Source organism: Camelus ferus, chromosome 6 (genome assembly GCF_009834535.1).
Source record: "Camelus ferus isolate YT-003-E chromosome 6, BCGSAC_Cfer_1.0, whole genome shotgun sequence".
Taxonomy (NCBI): Eukaryota; Metazoa; Chordata; class Mammalia; order Artiodactyla; family Camelidae; genus Camelus; species Camelus ferus.
Genome location: NC_045701.1, coordinates 83,558,581 through 83,580,840, shown reverse-complemented (window position 1 = coordinate 83,580,840; position 22,260 = coordinate 83,558,581). Strand labels below are relative to the sequence as shown.

At 53.7% G+C, this 22,260-nt stretch overlaps 1 protein-coding gene across 3 annotated transcripts in view; it reads right to left on the bottom strand.

Moving 5' to 3' along the window:
• Positions 1-22,260, bottom strand: part of RIN3 (Ras and Rab interactor 3) — a 104,552-nt gene that overhangs the window by 22,102 nt on the left and 60,190 nt on the right. For all 3 annotated transcript variants that reach the window (XR_004320903.1, XM_032482542.1, XM_032482543.1), the window contains exons 4-6: positions 14,323-14,395; positions 9,796-9,887; positions 1,141-2,706 (exon numbers count right to left, since the gene is read on the bottom strand). Coding sequence is in view for 2 of the 3 variants with exons in the window: in XM_032482542.1 (XP_032338433.1) it covers positions 1,141-2,706; positions 9,796-9,887; positions 14,323-14,395 (1,731 nt within the window). In the remaining variant the exon portion in view is untranslated. The remainder of the gene's footprint in view (positions 1-1,140; positions 2,707-9,795; positions 9,888-14,322; positions 14,396-22,260) is intronic.

Genomic DNA, 22,260 nt, shown 5'->3' with positions numbered 1-22,260 from the left:
CTTTGCACCTGCTATTCCCTTTGCCTGGAGAAATTCATATGGCTAGTCACATGGCTTATTCCTTTCTGTTTGAATGTCATCTTATCCGAGAGATGTACTGATCAGCTAGCAGAACGAAGAGTTAGTCATCTTTGATCTCAAAGCAACTCTGCAACAAACACACCATTATCCCTACTCGACAGATGGACCCATTCAGGCTCTGCTGGTGTGGGTCACACAGCTAGCTGGCGGCTGAATAAGGATTTGAACCCATGTCAGTTTGACACCAAGGCAATGTTCAGATTTGGTTGACAGTAGGGAAATATTCTTGGAAAGTCCTTTTGGCTCTACCTGATCCCCAGGGGAAGGTCTTAGCTATTAGCCCAGTAGAAGAGGTCCCAAGTCCTGTCCCTGGAAGGAGACACCTGCCCTATCCCTGGAAGGTGAGGGAGGGGCTCGTGTCCCATAGCTGAGCCTCAGCATAGGCCCGGATAACCCTCCCCTGCCACGCAGTCCTAGGGTTGGCCCATGTCTGGGTTTGGGGCTGGTCCTGGCAGGCTTGGATCCTCATCCGAGGGTCCTCATCCTGCTGTCTCCCTCTTCCTGTTTATTTCTCCAGCCTCTTCAACAGGAGAACACATGGTGCCCTTGTCTCTCACCCCACTCTTGGCCTTCCTTCCAGGCTCTCAGAGCCTCTGCAGCTAGAGGCCTGGTGACCTGCAGGCAGGGACCTGCAGTCAGCTTCCCCACAACCCCTAGCTCCTATGTGACCTTGGCCAAGTCCTTTCTCCTTCCAAGACCTTTTACTTCATCTACAAATTAAGAGAGACCATGCCCTCTAGAGTCCCTCCACCTCTGAAGCCCCCACCAGATCTCCCGCAGAGCCTGCCTCTGGCTCTCAGCAGCCACGCGTTAGTAGTTCTGCTGCAGCTAATTGCTCCTGGTGACTTGGCTCCCTAATAAAACCAGAAGCATCCTGAGGGGGGGGTTCAGCCCAGCTCTTAGGTGGTTGAGGTTCTTCTGCCATCTAACTGGGCACATGGCCAAACTTGGAACTGAGAGGCAGAACAGCAGAGGGGTTGGTTCCTGGAAAGGGGGGATTGTTTGGGATTATCCCGGGCTCCCGCCCACTCCCAGGCCCTGCTGGGGACGGGGACCGACCTAGTTCCTCCTCAGAGTGCAGGGCGGGGTCCACCAGGGCCTTGAGCTCGGTGCTCTGCAGCAGGTAGCTCTTGAGCTGGGTCATCATGGTGCGGATCTCCTGCAGCATCTCGGTGCTGGAAGTCTGGTGCACCATCATCTCCAGGCTGTACACTTTGTAGTCCTGCACCAGGTTGCCGAAGTACGAGGCCTTGTCCTGGGCCAGCTCCACCACCTTCTTGTACAGCTTGCGGTTGTTGGAGAGGAAGGCGTTGAAGACGCTGCTGAAGCTCACGAAGCTCAGGCGGTGGCGCGCCTTGCCCAGGATCATAGAGGATTTCTTCTTCACACCGGGGCTACTGAACTGCTCCAGCTCCTCCTCTGTGCTGCTGGTGGAGTAGGAGTCCTGGTCTGTGGCCGAGGCGGGCGCTCCCAAGCTGTCCGAGAGGGAGGCCAGGGAGCCCTTGAACTCTGGGGTGCTCTGAGGTCGGGCCCCCGCCCGGGCATGTGGGCTCTGAGTCCTGGTAGGGGAGGCAGGGCCTTGGCTGTTTCTGGGTGGACCAGGCGTGGGGTTCTCTGGGGCTACCCCCTCCGCGGAAACCTCGGCGCTCTCCAAGGGAGTTGGGAGGACCGAGGCCAGCTGCCGGGAGATCCGCTTCTTCCTGGGGGGTGGGACTGGGGCTTGTCGGATCTTCCTCGGAGGCTCTGGCATGCTGCCCAGTTCACTGGCTTTGGCCACTGCTTCCTGGCCTTGCTCTGCGGTCCTCTGAGGACTGTTGCCAGGGCTGTCTGAGGTCCCCTGCGGGTGCAGGCTGAGCGGGGATGACCTGGAAAGACCCAGCGCGTCCCCCTCTGCCGCCGCCCCCCTGTCCACCTTCCCTGCACTCTGGTCCTCCAGGGACACCTTCTCAGAGATGCGACGTCTGGGAGGAACAGCGGGGAGGCTCTTCTTCGTGGGCACTGGAGGGGTGGAGGCCTGCAAGGGGGTGAGGGCTGCCCCCACCTTGCTCTCTTCCTCCCTGAGGGGGCCCAGGCCTGCAAGGGGGCGTGGGAGCCTCTCGCAGGCTGTCATGGGTGGCTGGTTTGGATGGTCTGGGGGGCCTGGGGCATGGGGTGCAAAGTCGGGAGCAGATGCTGGAGGTGCAGGAGGAAGGGCCTCTAGAGGCGGGGGAGCAGCCACTGGGGGAGAACTGGGCAAAGGGCAGGCCAGAACAGGAGCAGGGGGTGGAAGAGGCTGGGTGGAGCCAGGAGACTGATGAGGGAGCACCGGGGGAGGGGGCGCTGGGCGGCGAGGGGCCCACCTGGAGGTGGGTGAGGTAGCGTCAGAGGTGGGGGGCGACGGGAGCGAGGGGCAGCTTCCAGGGGGTGGCTGGTCGGGCGGCGGGGCGCTGCCACAGTCCTCGATGAAGACTGGATTCACAAACCAGAGGCCGCTTCCTATGGACAGCTCGATTTCATAGGAGTTCTTCTCGTATGGAGCCGCGGCCCTGAGGCTGGAGGCTGGGGGTGTTCCGGGCGCTGGGTCTTTTGGGCGCTCCACTGGGCTCCCGCCTCCTCGCCAGGGGTTCAGCGAGGAGTCCCAGAAGCCTGTGATGAGAGAGGGAGAGGCTGTCAGTCCTGAAGCCGGGCCCCCTGCCTGGCGGGGGTGATATTTGTGGGCTGAGTGGGGGCAGGCCAGAGGGAGGGCTGTCACAGCGTTTGCTTCACTGCACTGAGGGTTGTTTTCCCCTTTTGGACTGTTTTAAGCCTCTCCCACCACTTCCTGCCTCGAGAGGGGAAGCCCCGGGCCATCCTCCCTAGCAGTGCCAGGGTGGAGACAGGACAGAGGTGGTGACAGGCTCAGCTCCAGTTCTGTCTCCTGGAGTGTGACAACCCACCATGGAGGGCACCAACGACCCGGGATGCAGGCACCTGTGGACACGGAGGGGTCCTGAGGTTCCGCAGCTGACCAGCTGGGCGCCCTGGAGCAGGTCACTGGACCTTTCCAGGCCTCAGTCTAGTCGTATCTAGAATGGAGGTCCCAACAGGGAAGGCGCTTTGGGCCTGTTTTGGCCACCATGGTTGTCACAGCAGGAGGAACAAGCCTATGGATTGTGGCCAGTGAGCTCAGACCTGCCCATCTAAGTGAGGAATGCTTTCCCGCTGCAGTGATTCTCTGGTCAATCCGGGTGTTAAAATAGGAAGCTGCCGCACGCCCCCAGCAATCTGAGTGCAGCCCCGCACTGCTGAGCTAAGTTCCAGCACGTAACTGTCTCTTGACTCAGCCCCTGGCTGTGGCCACCAAAGCAGGCCTGTCCCTCTCCAGGCACTGTTGGTCAGCGCCAGGCTTGTCCTGGGTAAGGGGCATGGAAGGGCCAAGCTGAAAGGGCACTGGCGGTCGACCAGCTCAGGGGTTCTTGCCCTCTGGGTACCAAGCCCTACAGAGAATGAGACAGAAGCTCAGGACACCCCACAAAGGGCACAGGGGCACATTTTGAGGACAGTTTCAGTTGGCTGGCAGGCCACTCAGCTCACTCAAGCAGCATCTCCCGGAGAGGAGCACAGGACCCAGGTCTTGTTCAACCTGTTAATTTTAGAGGTTGACAGTACGAATTCCTTGTTAATGATGGGACCCGGCCTCCAGCCTCTCACCCAGAGCTCCTCACTTCTAGGAGGGAGTCATCAGTAAGAAAACTACCAAAACTAACATCACAGACAGTAAGAGGAACAAACATGCGTGGAGCTCCGGCTGTGTGGGCGCCTCGCTCTGCATGGACATCTCACGGATTGCTGACCACAGGCCTTTGGTGTAAGTCCTCATGCTGTCCCCATGTTACAGATGAAGATAAGAGACCAGAGAGATTAAAGAACTGGCCCAAGGCCACCGAGTCAGCAAGCGAAAGAGCTGGGATCTGAACTAGGTCAGACTAGTTCTAATGCCCGTGTGCTCGGCCACTGGGTTACGTGACTTTCCTTCATAGGAACTTGCGACACTTCCCATCTGGGTTGCTCTCCTGGGGTGAGTGAGTGGTGGGGTGGCAAGCACCCCAGAACTGGGGATGTGGTAAGAACACAACAGCCTCTTGACATTGAAAGAAAGGAGACATTGCAAGAAGGAGGAGGGAGCCCTGAGTGTGGGCATGTGTATGTGTGTGTGCATGTACGGGGCCCCACTAAGGGATGGGCACAGGGGTGTGGGTGTTTGCCACCTTGCTGGCCAGGGGGTCACAAACCTGATCAAAGTGGCAAAGTGACAGTGGGGATGCCGAGAAACTGACTGGAATTGAGCCATGTGTCCATCCCCTCCGAGGTGGGGCCACTACAGGGGATGAGAACGGGGCTCATGGTTCACCCTTGTCCTGGGCAGAGACCCCATGTCTGGAAGCCTGAGGATTGTGGCCACCTGTCTCCACAGTAACAAGGATGACAAACTTTCCCGTGACTCTTTCCAATCTGTGAGGCTCTGTACACAGCCCAGCCACCACCCAAGGACACGGAGTGCCTGGCATGGGGTGGTACGTCTCCAGGCTCTCCCACCTTCCAAGTGGGCTGTTCTTCACAGCTGCCTGGGCCCTGTGCTTTGCTTTCCTCCAGGACCAGTCCACTCTCCCTGGTGCTTCGTACCGAGCACATAGACGTTGTGGCCCCAGGGAGTGAGCATGTGAAGCATGGTGTCCTGTCTACACATGCCCCCAGAAATGGTCTCCTTGGATGTTTTCCTAGCAAGGAGCAGCAGGCAGTCAGTTTGACTTAAAGGTGACTGGGCAGCAGTCCATAGGTGAGCTGAGGCCCCCGAGGCTCACCTCCAAGTTCCCATATGACCCTTTACCTGGGTGAAGATGGAAGTCACAGGGTAGACGATCAACAGAGCTGCCCAGGCACGCCTGGACACTCCCATTATTGCTCACCTAGATCAAGGCCACAGCCTGTCTCTGCCCACCCCCTACCCCGTGTCCCCAGTCCAATTTTACTCCTGCCACCATGCGGGGCATATGGTAGGCCCTTGATTGCTGTGTGTTCAGAATCACTTCCAACCCTTTAGCTTGGCATTCAAGGTCTGTGGGATTTGGCCCTGTACATCCTTTCCAGCATCACTAACTGATTCTCCACCCCAGTCTCTCCACTGCCCACTTCTTCCTGAACATGCCACCGGCTGCTCCACCCTCAGGTCTCAGCTAGTGCCATTCCCTCTGCTTGGAATGCTTTTCCCACCCTCTCCACCTGGCAAACTCCTACTCATCCTTCAAGGCTCAGGTCAAACGTCTCCAGTCTGGCGGAGACTTCCCACCCCATCCAGGCCTCACCTACTCTCCCCTGGGCCCCCCCGGCCCCGGTGTGCACGCTGACTGAAGAGACCATCCCTGCAGATGTACTTCTCTGGTTTCAGCCTGAACCATGGGGAGATGTCTAAAGACCAGACGTGAAGAAGGGAGAAAATGAGAGGAGGGAGGCCACAAGGAGGTCAAGGAGCTCCACAAGTGATGGGCCACCAGCCAGAGAGCCCGCCTCAGGATAGCAGGGTGGGTCCATCATGCTCAGAAAAGAACACATTTTTCCACCTCTCAGACTGGGATTCCTACAAGAGCGGAACAGACAGCGCGGTTCAGGGAAATGGGCCCGGGGTCTGGGTGACCAGGAACTGCTGCCCTGCCCCTAAGACGGGCCTGGGGGCTGCACCCAACAGAGCAGACACCCCAGAGCAAATGAGGCTCTGAGGGGTGGGGGAAGCTGGGACTCGAGGAGCTGCACCCTGGGGTCTGGGGGCCTATTAGGGAACTCAGCAGTGATGCAGGTCTTTATGCTTTAAAAAAAAAAAAAAAAAGGAACTAGGTAACTTTCTCTGCAGCCTACAGAATGCCAAGGAGAAGCGGAACCTTGTCGTGCAATCCTAGCGGTTGGCAAGGCTGTGGGCATCTGTGCCCAATGGCACTGAGCCAAGCTCAGCGGTCCCTTCGGGGCCCACACCTTCACTGCCCTGCGCCGCCCTCGGACTGAGGCAGACGTGGTGCTGGCCCTGCGGCCTCCGTCTCGGCTGGGGATGCCGCCTTCCAGGTGTCCACTCCTACAATCCTCAGAGGGCCTGGGCTGGCCCAGGTGCTGGGCTGCAGACACTGAGAGCAAAGGCGACCAAGGTCTCACACTTGAGGAGCCCTGGGCTAGTGGCCTGACAGAGAGAGGATGGGTAAGTGCAGCCGAGTATTCCAGACGCCATGGAAACAGCCAGAAAGTCTGAGGAGATCAGTGAGTGAATGGTTTTGTGGCATTCCCAAAGACGGGCTATTGGACAATCACCCAAACTGGACTTTTCAATAACTAGGAAAATTCTCATTTACAACAGGAAGGAAAAGGCAAATCACATGCAAACTTGGAGGAGCTATAGAACATATGCTTTTTCTAAACATATTTATAAAATATTGAACAGACATACACTGCAAACATGTCTGAGAACCCCCGCAAATCTACCCCCTATTCACTGCTTCTCCTAGATGCCTTTTGCACTTGGGATCGACTGCGTCCAGTTGCATGCTGAACAGCTCTGTGTTGGCCTAGTGGCCCCGACATTATACCTATGTAGCCTGCCCTTTCGAACGCTGGCTTTTCCAAGGCCAAATTCAGACTTTCTTATCTCAGCTCACAAGCAAACGTTCTGGGCCATCACGTGGTGCTGAGTCTGCAGGTCAGTGGCTCCGTTTCAGCAACATCACCGCGGCTGAACGGCAGGGCTTGTGCAATGACTTGGGTACTTATGATATTCTAGTCTTTCTGTAAAAAGTGAGTAGAAGGCCAGAAAAAGAAAATTGCTGACAGGAGTGATAGGAAACACATATGTCTCAGAAACTTACTTCAATTGCAAGATCATCAGGTGGGGATCGGGGTTAGGAGTCAGCGCCTGGCCGGCGGATGAGTCGGGACCCAGAAACGGGGCTTAACGAGGAGGCTGAGCTATGTGCAGAGAGCAGCTTCTGCTGCCTGCAAAGCCTGGCTGACCTTCTGCTCCAAATCATGGAGACTCCCCAGTGTCCTTTCACTAAATCCTCTTTTACCTATGCTCATTTGGGTGGGTTTCACTTCTTTGCCACAAAAGCACCTTGCCTAGAACAATGTGGGACGTGCTAGACACAAAGCTTGGTATGTCTGAATCCTTGGCAACTGCTGGGCTCCTAGCACACTGATCATCACGACCACAGGTGAAGGTTGGCGAGGTCTGCCCGTCTCAGAACCAAGGCCTCTGGCCTCTGCAGGACGTGCCCTTCCAGCTCCGGGTCTCCATCCATTCTGGGGATGGACTGAAAAGTAAACCCTTCCTTGGCGCCAAGGAAAAACTCTTCTGATGCGCCTCACTGGACGTTCTTCAGCGCGTGGGGACACCAGGTTGGATCAGAGCCCTCTGGTTCCTAAGCTGCAGTGTACTCAGGTTTCATTTAAATCCCCCTTTCAGGGAAGTGACTGCTGACAATCTGCACGGTCATTGGCATCCCAGCTGGCCATCTCGCTCCTCCACTTCCTCAACGTGCCCGAGGCAAGCTCTCCCAGGACAGAAGGGCTTGTCTGTCTATGTGGTTCTCCCAAGAGAAGCAGCCTGTCTTACATACAGCATGTTCCTAGGGCTTAGGGGCAGCCCCCTCCCCTCCTCAAGGTGAGAACCTTTGGGGCCTCAGGGCAGCGGGTCCCAGGGACACCTGACTCAACCCACCCACAGTGAGGCACGGGCTGCAGCAAACTGACCCTTCTCTCAGAGGCAAGCCTCCCCAGAAGGAGCTCACGCGTCTCACTTACTCTCCCAACTTGGACTCAAACCTGGCCACTGACTCTTGCAAAAACAGAGAAGGTCAGAGTTACAGCCAAGGGGCAGCGGAGTGCCCCTGCTGGGCAGCAGAAAGCCCTCGGTGCATATCCCAGCTTTATTCTTTCCTGCCTGGAGCACCTTGAACAAGTTTCTCAGCTGTGCTAAGATTTGATTTTCTACCCATAAAATGAGGATTACACAAGACACTGCCAAGTGTGCGCCAAGGAGTGTCGCCCATGCCGTTTTAGGCCTCAGGAGGGGTGTCTTTGGGACTACGTGACTTACGAGACTGTCACTCAGCCCACATCCAAGCTTCTGGGAGGGTAAGAGCCCAACCACAAGAATCTCTAGGGGCCAAGTTCAGTGTTTATTCCCAACATTAACTGAAAACTGGCCCTGAAGTTTATACACGGTGTAAAGCCGACCTACGAGAGCCTAGATGAAGAGTTCAGGGGCAGCACGAGGTAGTGGCTGGGTGCCGGAGCCACACTGCCCAGCGCACCACGGACCTTGAGACACGTTATTCAGTCTCTCATGCCTCGACTTCCTCTGCCATAAAGTGTGATCACAGTAATAAACACTTACTTTATAGGGTTGTTTGGAGACCTGATGGCTCAATGCAGGTGCAAAAGCTGGGTCACAGTCAGTGCTCATTCAGCAGTGACATCCAAGGGCCCGACTCCTCCTACTCCCTGGTCTTTGACCACGAGCCACCTTGGGGCACTGCTTACACTGCTGTCCAGAGGCCCCTCTGGGTGGGGGGCAGTGGCTGGTCTGGGAACCAGGGGTGGGGATCTTCTCTGATACCAGGTCTGCCTCTAAATTCCTCTGTGCCCTGGTCCTGCCCTGAGCGCTCAGGGTCACCCTTTCTTCCACTGGACCAGCACTGGCGAAAACATCCTGTTATGTTCCAGGCACTGTGCTCAGCCGTGTGTAGCGCGGGTTTCTGGGTATGGCTGAGACTGTTTTTGTACTGAGGTATAGCTGATTTACAATATTACAGTAGTTCCAGGTGTACAATGCAGTGATTCAAAATTCTCATAGATTAGACTCCGTTTAAAGTTATAAAATACTGGCTCTGTTCCCTGTGTGGTTTAGTCTTGATAAAGACATTAAGTGCTTTGCTCCTCACGCAGCCTGGCCTCTGCCCAGGATGCGGGGCCCAGCAGAGGCGGCTGGTCTGGCTTCCTGGGGGCTCCAGACTTGGTAAACTTGGGTTCCTCGAGGGCCAGCATGGAGAGGCTGAGTCAGAGGTCAACGCTGGCTCAGTGAAGCCCATTGCATGAACGGGCCTGGTAAGTGTGAGCTCCTCTTACTACTATGTGGAAGGACTGAGAGCAGAAATCGTCTTGTCTTTTCGTCTCCTCCCCCTCACCCCTCCAAAGGTCAGAGGGGTGGGGGGGTATGCTCAGAGGCAGGTGGTTGGGGGACGCAGGCCAACGGGACAGGGGTGGGCGGGAGGCACCCTCCTGTTTATCACACTCATGCTGCTTTTCCTTCTGATGAAAGCGGGGCTGGGGGCCAGGGCTGTGGTGGCTGCTGGCACTCAACTCTCTGGCCACCACTGAGAAGGACCCTGGTGTTTGGTTCAGCATCTCCCGAGCCGCTCCCTGGCACCAGGTCAGCCCACGTGAGCCCCAGTCAGCCCCAGCTCCCTCAGACCCAGCCAGGCTGAGGCTCAGACCTCCTGGGCATCTGGTAAAAGGCACCACTTTGAAAAGTGGAAGAGTGTCCCTGCTCCCAGGGCTGAGCTTCCTGGGGTGCGGGTGGTCCTGTGGGAGCTGGGACTCCAGATCCAGCTTCGGCTCAGCCTGAGGGGCCATTCCTCTGCCCAGGTGGTCAGCAAGAACAGTTCTTGGGTCCCATTTCCTAAAGCCCGGCCACCTTCCCTGACCCTGGAGGGAACTTACCCAGGCCCAGGCTGGAGATGGTCTCGAGGTCCGAGGAGCTGCTAGCCTCAAGGATGGCCTGGGGCAGCCGCAGCGTGAAGGGCAGTAAATCTCTGTGGAGACATGAGGGGTCGGAAGTCATGTCCAGGGAGGGATCTGTGTGTCCATTCCCGGCCCTCACTGCCCCTAAACCCACAACCCATACAGGGAGAACCCCGGCGGCCCCCCGCTGCTGGAGTCTCCATGCAGACTGCAAACTTCCCTGCGGCCAAGGAGCGGAGCCCTGAGGCTGAGTGGGCAGCCAGTCAGATCCAGGTCCTGTGCCTGCACTGGACCCAGAGATGGCAGTGGGCAGGGTCGTGACCTTTCCCCAGTTTTCCTGGCCCCGGGAAGTCCAGGAAGCTTCCTCTAAAGGTGCTCTTCTGGGTAAAGCCGGTGGCCCATCCCCTCTAGCCCTCTGACCCTCACTGCTCCACACTGAGATGTGCAGAGAGAGCACAGTCAGGCTTCCCCAGAGAGCCCACGGACAACCCCAGCGAGCACAGTCAGACATGTCCAGTGAGCACACAGTCAGGCTTCCCTGGTGAGCATGTAGGTATCCCTGACAACACAGTCAGCCAGACCGATCTGCTGGTCTGCATGGAGAATAGGGAAGTCTTTCCAGAGATCTCCCAAGAGAGACCTAGATGCCCTCCCTCTTTACTGTACAGATGAGGCCCAGAGAGGGAAAGGAAGATGTCCAGGCCACACAGTGGGCCGAGGGCAGAGTGTGCTGAGCCCCGGGCCTCCTGACTTCCAGCCCCGGGCTGTTTCGTTGGGCCGGGAGGGGAGTGTGGCACTGCTGGGGCCCAGGATGGCTGTGCCCAATTCTATGTCTCAGCCTGACCCTGACCCCCTCTTCCAGCCATATTCCCAGCTCTATCACCTTCCCCCCGAACCCCGATTCCAGTCATTGAAATCCCACCCATCCATGTGCACTGACAGCCTTCTGTGATGCCCATGTGTCCCTGGGGCTCTTCACGACCTTACTGTCTGTACTGCATGCACCCTTCGTCTCCTCCCTGTTAACTGCATGTGCACCCTGTTGTTGCTGGAGGGAGCGGGCAGCTCTGCAGGCCTCCGCTGCGCCCACGTGCTTAGCACACCCCACAGAGGCTCAGTGAGTACTTACTGAGTGGGCCCACCTGAACTTCGGGAACTGGCTTGGGAGAGCAGGGCAGAGAGCACTGGGATGGGCCGGCAGCGAGCCTCCCAGACCACCCCTGCTCATCAGCACAGCCCTTGCCACTTCTCGGGGTGTCCCCACCCCCTCGTGGGAAGTGATTTCATGGGGAAAACACCCTGTTTATGGAACAGCAGCATAAGGGAAGGTGGCAGAAGATTCTGGGCTTTTTTTTCTGAGTTTCTGAGGCGTGGCCTTCAGCTTCTCCACTGTCAATGGGGTGGGGGTTGGCCAGCTGACCTTTTTACCTTCCTTCATTGTCGTGGTTGTGTGATTCTGAGAATCTGAGGCCTCTTGTCGGCCCCCATCAGCCCCTCCAGGCAGGCCAGGCCTGGACCCAGAATGGACCAGTGCTCCATCCCCACTTCAGGCCCTGCCCTGTCACCACTACTCCAACCTCTAATTTTGAAGGGTAGCGGAATTCATCTTCGTGTTGCTTCTGTTTACCTGGTTGGTTGGCTGTCTGGCCTGCCAGTGGGGTTTCCAAAGTCCCTCGGTCACTGTGTCTACTGTGAGGGCCAGCAGGGTTGCTCAGCTTGTCTGGTGCCCACCCTCCCACCACCAGGACAATCTCCAACACCTCTCCCCGATCCTCTCCATGTGCTGCCCAAGACACTGCAGTGGTGGCTGTGGATGCAGGCATCCGGGGCCATCCCTAGCCTGGCCCTGCTCTGCCTCCCCAGCCTGCTCCGCAGTCCTGTCCCCCAGATCCTCCCCTTGCCCTTGGGGCCTCCTCGTTGCTTCCCAAAAGGTCACATCGATTTTCCGGCAGTGAGCCTGCCTTGCTCATTCCCACCTCTGAGCTCTGCATAGAGGGAACGCCCCCTTCGTCCCCTCCACCTGTGTCTACTGGGATTCCACGTATCCTTCAAGGCTGCACCATGGACCTCCTCCTTCTCCACGACCCAGTGTTCAAGGATTTCATACGCGTCTGCTCCCCTAAACGTCTCCCAGTTCAGCACTTGACACAGGGGCCGCCGCTTCCCAGCGAGGAGAAGCACACAGAAGATGGGGGTGTCCGCTGAGCATCTACTCTGTGCCAAGTCCTGGGCTGGGTGTGACCCGGTTTAGGCCTTACGTCACTTGATATTATTATTACTCCTACTACTACTATTACTGTATCACAGCAACCCTATGGGTAGGCATTAATACCTTTGTATGAGTTAAGTCTGGATCAGAATCCCGTGGGGGAGCTGCTAAAGATGCAGCTTCCGAGATCCATGCCCAGGGGTTCTCAGTGCTGGGTCTGGAGGTGGGCAGAGGCTGCCGGAGAAGCACAGCACATGCCCCCTAGTGCCCTAGTGCCCTAGTGCCCTCCTGCTCTGGTGACGTCTTCATTATGCCGCATGGGCCATCTCAGGGCTGGGCCACGCTCCCGCCGGGGATGAGCTCAATGGGGAGGCACCCAGCCCTGGACACAGGGGCTGGGCGTGCCCACGGGGAGCAGGCCCTGTCTCAGAGCCAGGACTGGTGTTTATCACCTGGATGTTTAGCCTTTATCAAAATGCTCATCTGTGCAGGGCCCTGCAGGTGACATGAAGGCACCTGAAATGCGCATCTCTGGTTCACCTCTTGTGGCCTCCAGGCGTTTGGTTCTGAAGGAGGCTGCTCATTCAGATCTTAGAATTATAGAACCACAGAGCTCTAGCCCTCGGGGGTTCCATCTTGACTCCCATCCCCATGATAAATGAGGCAACAGGGGCCAGGAGAGGTCGGTGACTTGCCCAAGGTCACACAGCCAGATACGGGGTCTCCACACCCAGCCCCAGGCTCCTCCTCCAGCAGCATCTCACTCCTGAGAGGTGGCCCTGGAGCTGACACCCTCCCTCCCAAATACAGGAATGCCAGGCTCTGTGTCTTGTGACCTGAGCATTTAGGGGCAGGTGAGCAGGCACCTGCTTTTCTGGAACATGGAGAAATAGCAGCCAGAGGAGGGAAGGTTGGGTGGTGACAGTGGTGAGTTTGGTGACCACGGCACACAGGTGAAGTTGCGGCCCCAGCACACCGTCCCATGGCCCAACCCATGGAATTAGAACCAGGGCATCTATTGGGTGTCAGGCAGTGTGCTGTCCCTTTATCTCATTTCTTCCTCCAGCATCTATGGACTGGGTACTACTGTTCCCATTTTACAGAAGAGGAAGTTGAGGGATTAAGATTAATGCGCTCTGCCATTATGTCATCATTCATTCACTCAAAGCACCTAGTTTGTGCCAAACACTAAGCTAAGCACCTTCTACCAAGGTTGACTTCTAACAGGAAACAGCTCTGACTCCAAGAGCTTGACATATCATAATGCACAAAGGGGCCAGGGAGTCTCTGATGCTTTGCTTTGTGGTCCTAGAAGGACGTGCCAGGTCATCAGAATTAACGTGGAATGCACACAGTGGGGTGGCTGCAGCAAAGATCATGGACCTTGGAGCTTTGTCTACCTTGAACCTCCATACTGCCATTTACCAGGCTCATGACCTTGACTGAGTTGCTTCTCTAGGTCTCAGCTTCCTCATCTGTAAAGTGAGACTAACAAGAGTACTTAGCTCGTGGAACTGTTTGCAAGATTGAAAAAGATAATGCATGTAAAACCCTTACTACAGCTCTGGGTGCCCGGAGAGCCCTCGCCAGGCAGCAGCTGCTAGCAACTTCTTATCAGCATTACCTGTTCTGCCTGTGGGGCCCAGGGAGGTCCTGGTGGGTGGGAGGAGTATTCTGGGTTGAGTGTGGTTTTCACCAGAGGCAGCATGAATGGTCTCTCTGAAGCGGGCCTGGGGCCCTGGACCCCAAGATATCCTGCCCAGCCCTTGTCAAGTCCTGTAGCTTAAGCCACTGGCCTCAAGCACCAAAATATATTTCTAAAATTCCTGTTGACCTGCAACCAGTTATGAATAAATAGAGCAGCTCTGAGGGTGGTTACCAGACACCCACTCTACCCAGCAGCTGCTTAATAATCACAACCCTTTCCCACGGAGGGGTATCAGCCCTGCCTGCTGCCCCTACAGAAGTTCCTCCTATAACCCCACCAATGGAGTGAGTCAGGTCTACGCAGGACTCCAAGCTGTCCTGAAAGCTGGAACGCAGGGGTGATGGGCAGTGAGCCACGGGGGCAGGTGGTGGTGTGGGAGGGGCCTTTACCCACCAGTCTAAGAAAGCAGTAGAGCCAACACCTCCCCAGTGGTTACCAGGGCGAAGCCAGGAGACCGTCCCCTCTCTCTGCATCCTGTGGGCTGCACCCTTCCCTGTGGGGGTTTCCCTGTGACACCCCTACCCCCACCCAAGGTTGCATGGCCATCTGTTGCAACCAGATGCCCTTCTGTGAGGCCAGCTCCACTTACCTACTGACACAGTAGAATGCGATCAGTCTGAAGATGTCCTCAAACACAAGAACCGAGCCTTCCAGGTACAATACTGAGGAGAGATGACAGAGGCCTTAGATGAGTGTCGCTGTCAGAGGGGAGGAGGGTCCCGGGTCGCTGTGGGTCCTGCGCCCACCACAGTGCCTGGCCCGCTGCAGCCACATACACATCAGCCGACTGAACCACAAGGAAATGAAAACAAACTCCATGGGGTTAATCCACTGAGATTTCAGAGGCCTATTATAGCAGCTGATGTTATCTTAACTAACACACACTCATGATTTTGGGCAAAATAACACAGAAGGCTCACAGAAAGCTTAATTCTAGAGAATTGAGCAGAATTTAAAAACATTAACATTAAAATTAAACATTCAGGGTCATCTCCACTTGCCAATTCTGAGGACTGTGCGGGGACAGCAGGAAGACAGTTCCCCTGTTCTGCCGTGGCTTCCGGGAGATTCACTGGTCCAGGGGTGTGGACCTTTCACCCAAGAACCCTAGGACCTGTTAGAACCTCACTTGATTTGGCTGCACAAGTAATCCGACAGTGTGCGTGACCCCAATACTTTCCAGCTCTGACAAGGAAGAGGGATGGGAGCATTTGCCCAAGAGCCCACCCCAGGGTGGACATGGCTCCTTGCCAGGATGTGGCGGTGAGTGCCGGAACCCGGGGTGGAGTGGCCAGAGGAAAGCGTGGCACTGCGTCTTTCCCAGCTGCAGAGCCTGGGGCCAGGGACCCAGAGAAGCTGAGCACGCTGCTCTTCAGGAGTCTCACAGCCACCCACTCGGCCCCTCCTGACGCTCATCCCAGGGGTCCACACGCCCCAAGGTGATGCTCCCTGCACTTGGGACCCCCCAGGGAACTTTCCTAGGCAACAGAGGGGCTGAGAAACACGTGTGCATCACTCTTCAATCCAACTTCCTGAGGTTCTTCTAGTGTCCGTGTGGTGGAGGGGGAGGCAGGACCCGGGTTCTGGGCCTGGTCTGACCCTGGGATAGACAGTGTGACTCAGGGTCCATCCCTTCCCCTCTCAGCGCCGCAGTTCCTCCACTTGAAAAGGGAAGGAGCCCTTCCAACCCTAAACACTCATGCATCTAAGTGACATCAGCCTCCTGTCCTGCTTTCAAAGCTTAGGACGGCACTCTGCTGCATTGGTGGCCTGTGAGATGGTCATAGGGGATATACAAATCAACCTGTTTTGTTCTAATAGCTTTACTTCACTACTTTCCTTCTTTCCATATACTACGCACTCTAGTTAACATGATGTTTTAAAAAATTACATTCATCATCTATTTATGGCAAAGAGATAATGGTTTCCCATTAGGATAGATGTAAAAAATTTTAAAGGGAGTTTAAAGAAAAATATTAAGTAGATTATAGTATTCAGAGGTACTCGGAAGATGCCCGCAAATGACTGAGGTCTAAGAAACATCAGCGTGTGGAATTTCCACAGAGAGTTAATAGCCGTGGGGCAGCCCACAGCGCCACCTAGTGCTAGCATTTGGTGCACCACCCACCACAGGAAGTAGCCCCAAAGGGCCAAGGGAGTCTGGGACCAAAAGACCTCCAGGAGCTGGGAGAGGTAGAGAGAGCCCTCCATCTGTAAAATGGGGACGTAAAGACCTTTCTCATGAATCCTCCAAGGAGGATTAGTGGTGACGCAGCAAAAAGCGTAGCCTCCTACGCTGGGCCTGCTCAACAATTAGCAGCTTCCTTCACCACTGGGACATGGTCTGACCTTTGCAGACACAGATGAAACCTTTAAGATGGTCAGTGCCTCCCTCTCCTGTGCCCCTGGCACTTTCTATAAAGCCCACAGTTCCTTTAGACTTAGCTTCCGCACTCTGGTCCGCCCATTGGGTTCTAGGACCAGGGCTCATTCATTTTTGTAGCCTGAGGCCAAGCATAGTTCTAGTCAGAGTAGCCCAACCACCTTTTTTTTTTTTACTGTGAAAACTGTGGATTTGTCAAAGCACATATGACGACCAAGGCTCACGTTTGCTTCTTTGTAACCAGGCCTCTTCTGCCCTGGCCCCCGGTCCCCACCTCCTACCTACACCTCCCCTGGCCTGAGAAAGGGAAAAGCATCCCATCACACCGAGGTCACACTAGTGGGGGGGGGGGTGTCTGCACACCAGGGCCCGGGCGGTGCCCACAGCTGAGTCTCCCTCAGCACCCAGCACGGTGTGCGGCATGCAGTCTGGGACATCAATAAATGTTTGCTAGATGCCTGTATGGGAGGGAGACCCAAAGGTGTAGAAGCCCCAGGTCTCACTCTGCCGGTCACATGCACGGCGCCCAGCACGGTGCAGTCAGGTTGAGCACATTGCTGGCTCTCGAATATTCGTATAATTATTTATTTAGAAAATGTTTTCTTTTGGAATACTTACAGGTTCACAGGAAGTTGCAGAGATGTACAGAGAGGTCCTCTGCACCCTTCACCCAGGCCCCCCCAGTGGCAAGATCGTCGTATGTAAATAGAGGGCAATATCAAAACGAAGAAACTGAGCTTGGTGCAATGCACAGAGCTCATTCAGATTCCATCAGTTTTACGTGCGTATGCGTGTTGGTGCGGCTCTATGTAATTTTATCCCACGTGTAGCTGCCTGTAATCACCACCTCAATCAAGATATTTCACTGTCCCACCAGCACGAGCTCCATGTGCTCCCCCTTTATAGCCACATCCACCCCAACCCCTGGCAACCGCTAATCTGTTTTCATCTCTGTGATTATGTTATTGTGTGAGTGTCCCATAAATGGAGTCACACAGTACATATCCTTTGGGATTGGCTTTTTCCCACGCAGCATAATTTCCTCAAGGGTCATCCAAGCTGTTGAGTGAATCAATATCTCTGTTCCGTTTTAGTGCTGAGTAGTAACCTATGGTCTGGATGTGCCATAGTTTCCTTGATCATTCTCCCACTGAAAGGCATCTGGGAGTTTCCAGTTTTTAGTTATCACACACATAGCTGCTGTGGGACATTTGTGTCCACGTTTCTGCATGAAAATATGTTTTCCTTTCTCCGGGATACGTGCCCAAGACTGCAACTGCTCGGTCACATGGTAAGTCCATCCTCCGTTTTCAAAGGAACGGCCAAACTACTCTCCCAGGTGGCCAGCCGTACTATTTTACATACCAACCAGCGATGTCAGGGTGATTTGGCTTCTCCCCACGATCGCCAGTTTGCTGTTGTCACTATTTTTTATTTTGGCCATTCTGATAGGTGCAGGGTGAGATCTCCTTGTGGTTTTAATTTGCATTGTCTAATTTGCATTTCAAAAAGATGTTGAACATCCTTTCATGTGTACATCCTCTTTGCTGAGGTGTCTCTTCATGACTTTTCCCATTTTCTGACTGGATAGTTTTTTTTTTTAATGTTGAGAGTTTTTAAAAACAGTTTTATTTAGCCATCATTCACACACCATACAATTCACCAACCTGAAGCACACAATTCAACGATTTTAGTGTATTCACAGAGTTGTGCAGCCATCACCACATATTTAGAACATGTTCATATCCTCCAAAGAAACCCTGTAGCCATCAGCAGTCACTTGCCAGTCCTCCATCCTCCTAGCTTCTGGAAACCACTCATCTACTTTCTGTCCCTCTGGACTTCCCTATTCTGGACTTTTCATATACATGGAATCATATAACACGTGGTCCTTTGGGTCTGGCTTCTTTCATTTAGCATCATGTTTTCAGTGTTCCCCCATGTCCACGTTGTAGCAGAGTCCGCACTTCACTCCTCTTTATGGCTGAATAATAGTCTGTTGTATGGCTAGACCTCATTTTGTTTATCAATTCATCATTGATGGAAATTTGGGTTGCTTCCACTTTTTGGCTACTACAAATAATAAATACTGCTTTAAACATTTGTGTACACATTTTTATGTGGACATATGTTTTCATTTGTCTTAAGCGTATATCTAGAAGTGAAATTCCTGGATCTAGTGGTAACTCTATACGTTTAAGAAACTGCCAGACTGTTGTTCAAAGCAACCACACCATTTCACATTCCCACTAGCAATGTATGAGGGTTCAAGTTTCTCCACACCTTTGCCAGTACTTTCTCTGTCTTTTTGATTAGAACCATCCTAGTGGGTGCAAACTGGTATGTCACTGAGGTTTTGATTTGCATTTCCCTCAGGATTAGTGATGTCAAGTATAAATTCATGCGCTTGTTGGCCATTTGTATACATTCTTTGGAAAAATGTCTATTTGGATCTTTTGCTCATTTTTATTTGGGTTACTTGTTTTTAATGTTGAGTCTTGGGAGTTCTTTAAAGCTCTACATATAAAGCTTCTTTGTCAGATGCATGAATTGCAAATATTTTCTCCCAGCTGGAACTTGTCCTTTTATCCTCCAACAGGGTCTTTCAAATATTTATTTTAAGAATGAAAAAATAAATGCTGTCCAAGTTTGTCTGCAAAATAGCGAGTACTCGACTGGTGTTACATAAATGACTCAATAGAGAGATTTCCAATCTGCTTCAATTAATGGTCAACTCTTCTCTGCGTTTGGTAGTATCTGTTGTTATACTTAAAGTACAATGGGCCTTGAACCAGTTCCTGTTCTCACTCGACCAAAGTCCCCTCTGCAGTCTTATTGACACTATTACGTCCCTGAGCAGACATTTTCTTCTTAGAGAGTTCAAAGGTAAACTCCAGCCTCGCCTGGCTTTAATTACCACACGTTCCTAGTGACTAAGGTGAATTTGACAAGTGAGAACCCGTTTTATGTCATGTTCACTGTAAGCAGAGAATGGCATTGGCATGTACCTTCTTTAGGGTCTGATTTGTCCTTGCTAACAAATGAAAGATGAGCATTTGTTCACCTAAGCCTGACCCTGGGCTTTGATGAGGAAAAGATGGTCACGTGGTGACGCGGACGAGAGAAACATCTTGCCAAAGGCTATTAAAATTGTGAAGTGTACGGGGCGTTCAAGAAACGCAAACTCGCCTTCCGTGTTGGCAGATGGCCTTATTAACCTGAGATCTCTGTTCAAACACGTTTTGGTGGATGACAGGCATTGTTAATAAATTTCTGGTTGTGACCTGCATTTGAAGGGCAGGGGCAGGGTCACTCTTTAGCTGGGACATTATATGTTCACTCATTGACAAATATTTATTGCGCTCATACTCTGTAGGAATCAGGGGAAACATATTTAGAAATTGAGAGGAAGCCTCACAGTCAGCAGGGTGACAGGGAATCTGCCAGTATTGGTCACAGGACCTACCTGAAACTCCTTCTTGGGGGAGAGATTCAAAACAACCAGCCCACTCTGTTTGGATGACTGACAGTTGGGTTGGGTGGGGGTGGGAGAGGCATTCACTGATGTTACCTAAGGAAGAAACACCCTGCGCTAGCCAGGCCTCAGCGTGTGCGTTTACGGAATGAGCACCAGACAGGGATGAAACTGCCGCAGGAGGAAAGCGTCCCCAGAGGGAAGCAGGAGGGACCAGTGCTGGCAGGAGAGGTGGATTCCTGGACTTCTCAGTAGGCTCACTTTTGGAGAGAAAAAGCCATCATACCTGGCTGGGGGGAACATGGGTGGGCCTGGAAAGGGGCCCCACCCAAAAGCCTTGAGTTACACTGTTGACCCAACCTTCCCCAAAACCTATCACTCTGAGTGGGCTGGCAGACAGATCCTAAAGGATTTGGATCCCACTTCCTAAAAGAAGCACTAGATGGCCAAGCTGGGTTCCCGACGGGGGAGGCCAGGCGTGCAGACCCTGAGGATAAAAAGCCAGTGTGACAAGAGGCTGGGGAGTGGCTCACAGCTGGGGAGGAGGAGGGAGGGCCACCTGCAGGGCTGGACAGGTGGGGCCGGGCCCACTCTTCCATGTGCCCCTCCCAAAACCTGCACCCCTGGCTCCTTCCCCACTTAGGAGGTCACAGCTGCCTTCTGGCTGGTGGGACCTACTGCTGCCTGGCAATACCATGCTTGCTGCGGGAACCACCAGCTGGACAGTTTGTGGCTGAAGTGGAAAAAGGACTATTTGCAAACTTACAGTTACAAAAGGGAAAAGAGAGGGGAAGAATAAATTAGGAGTTTAGGATTAGCAGATACAAGCTACTATACAGAATACATAAACAAGGCCCTCCTGTATAGCTCAGGGAACTATACTCAGTAGCCCATAATAGCCTATAGCTATAATGAAAAAGAATATACATACGTATGCATAACTGAATCACTATGCTGTACATCAGAAACTAATGCAATACTGTAAACCAACTATACTTCAGTTAAAAAAAAAAAAAAAGGACTGTTTGCTACTATCAACAGGCCCAATTTTCTGCAACACATGAAAATTACTTCCCCTGTTCCCAGAGGTGGAAGTGGGGACAGCAGTGATTTCTCTGGAGTCCAGGGGACCCCGTGGTCCCAGGCCCAGCTCTGGTGCCCACTTGCTTCAAGATGAGGTTGCGGTGTGACCGTGTCACCTGGGAAATGGGAGAACAGGTCTCCCCCTGCCTGAAGGAAGGGCTCTGCTAGACCAGGGCTTCTGGAGGTGCTGGTTCCAATAGAAGTTAGAGCTGCCAGGAGAAGTCAGAACAAACAGTCCCATGTGGGCAGCAGGTCGCCTACGTCCTTGGAGCAGACTTGCTGCTCAACCTTACAAGGATTGGAGCACCTAGGCGGGGCAAATTCTTGTTCCCATTCCAGACAAAGCCCAAACCTGGACAATACCGGCCAGGTGCGGGTTCCCGGTTCCACCGATCACATGCCCAGAGACCAAAGCCTTCAGTTCTCTGCAACTTGCTTTGTCTAACTGCCAAGTGAGGGTAAGGGTAACCGAGGCTCTCCAGGGCACTCCAGCTCACTGTCCAGAGGCTGAGTGGTACCCACAGAGAGGCCCTGAGTGAGGAATAGCAGCCTCTATTATAACACAGAGGTCTGGAAGGTCTGGGATGGGGAGTCGAGGGCAGGGGAGCGAGTTAGGGCTCAGGGACCTGGAAGAGGATGCTGATTTGAAAATGTGCCAGGAACAGTTCCTCGTCTCTCTCCCTGGCTGTTACCAATGGTCCAGGTGGGTACCTGCTTCCAAATGCTCCCAATGCCCCGTTATAGGGCTTGACAAGGGAGCAGAGAGATGCCTCCTCCTCCAGGTGGATGCAGCCCTGTACTGAACTGCACAACCTGACAAGCAGAACACCAGCTGAATTTCATCCCTCACTCAACTCACCTACCAGGCACCTCTAGTCAGTGCACAAGCTGTACAACTGTCCACAGCAGCCATGGGTATGAGCCATGGCTATCTTTGCCGGTTATTCTTGGCATAAGGAGCAATCTCCTCTTGATTTCATCTTAAGAATTTTAGGATGAAAAAGGCACAGCAACGCCTTTTTACTGAGTTCTCTACTGCACTCAAAGTTTGCTCAGACTAGAGACTCAAGACTAGGACACCCAAGTGTCCCTCCCAGTGGATGGGGAACCACTGAAAGCCAGAATGAAAGGGCCCTCAGAGACAGCTCTGGTCCAACCTCCCTCATTGTGCAGATGGGGAAACTGAGGCCCAGAGAAGGCATATCATCATTCTATGAAAGAGGATGCTTACTTATTCTAGGTGTTTTCCAGATTCTGATCCTCGTGCTCTCTGGAATCTAGATTCTGATCCTGGACTGCTGTTGTTCTGCCCTGTTCTTCCAACTTCCCAATGTGGGCTTTGTACAGATTTGAGCCTCCTGATTAGTAACAGAGGGCTATCATTTTCAAAGTTTTAACAAAAACAACAATAATAATATCATCTATCATTTACCAAGTGCCGACTGTGTGCTAGCCTCCATACTTCTAATCATCATGACAACTCCATTATCTTCACTTTATAGGCAAGGAAACTGAGGCTCAGAGAGTGTAAGTAACTGGCCCGAGGACACGGCCACAGTCATGACCAGGTGCCAGCAGCCTGGGAG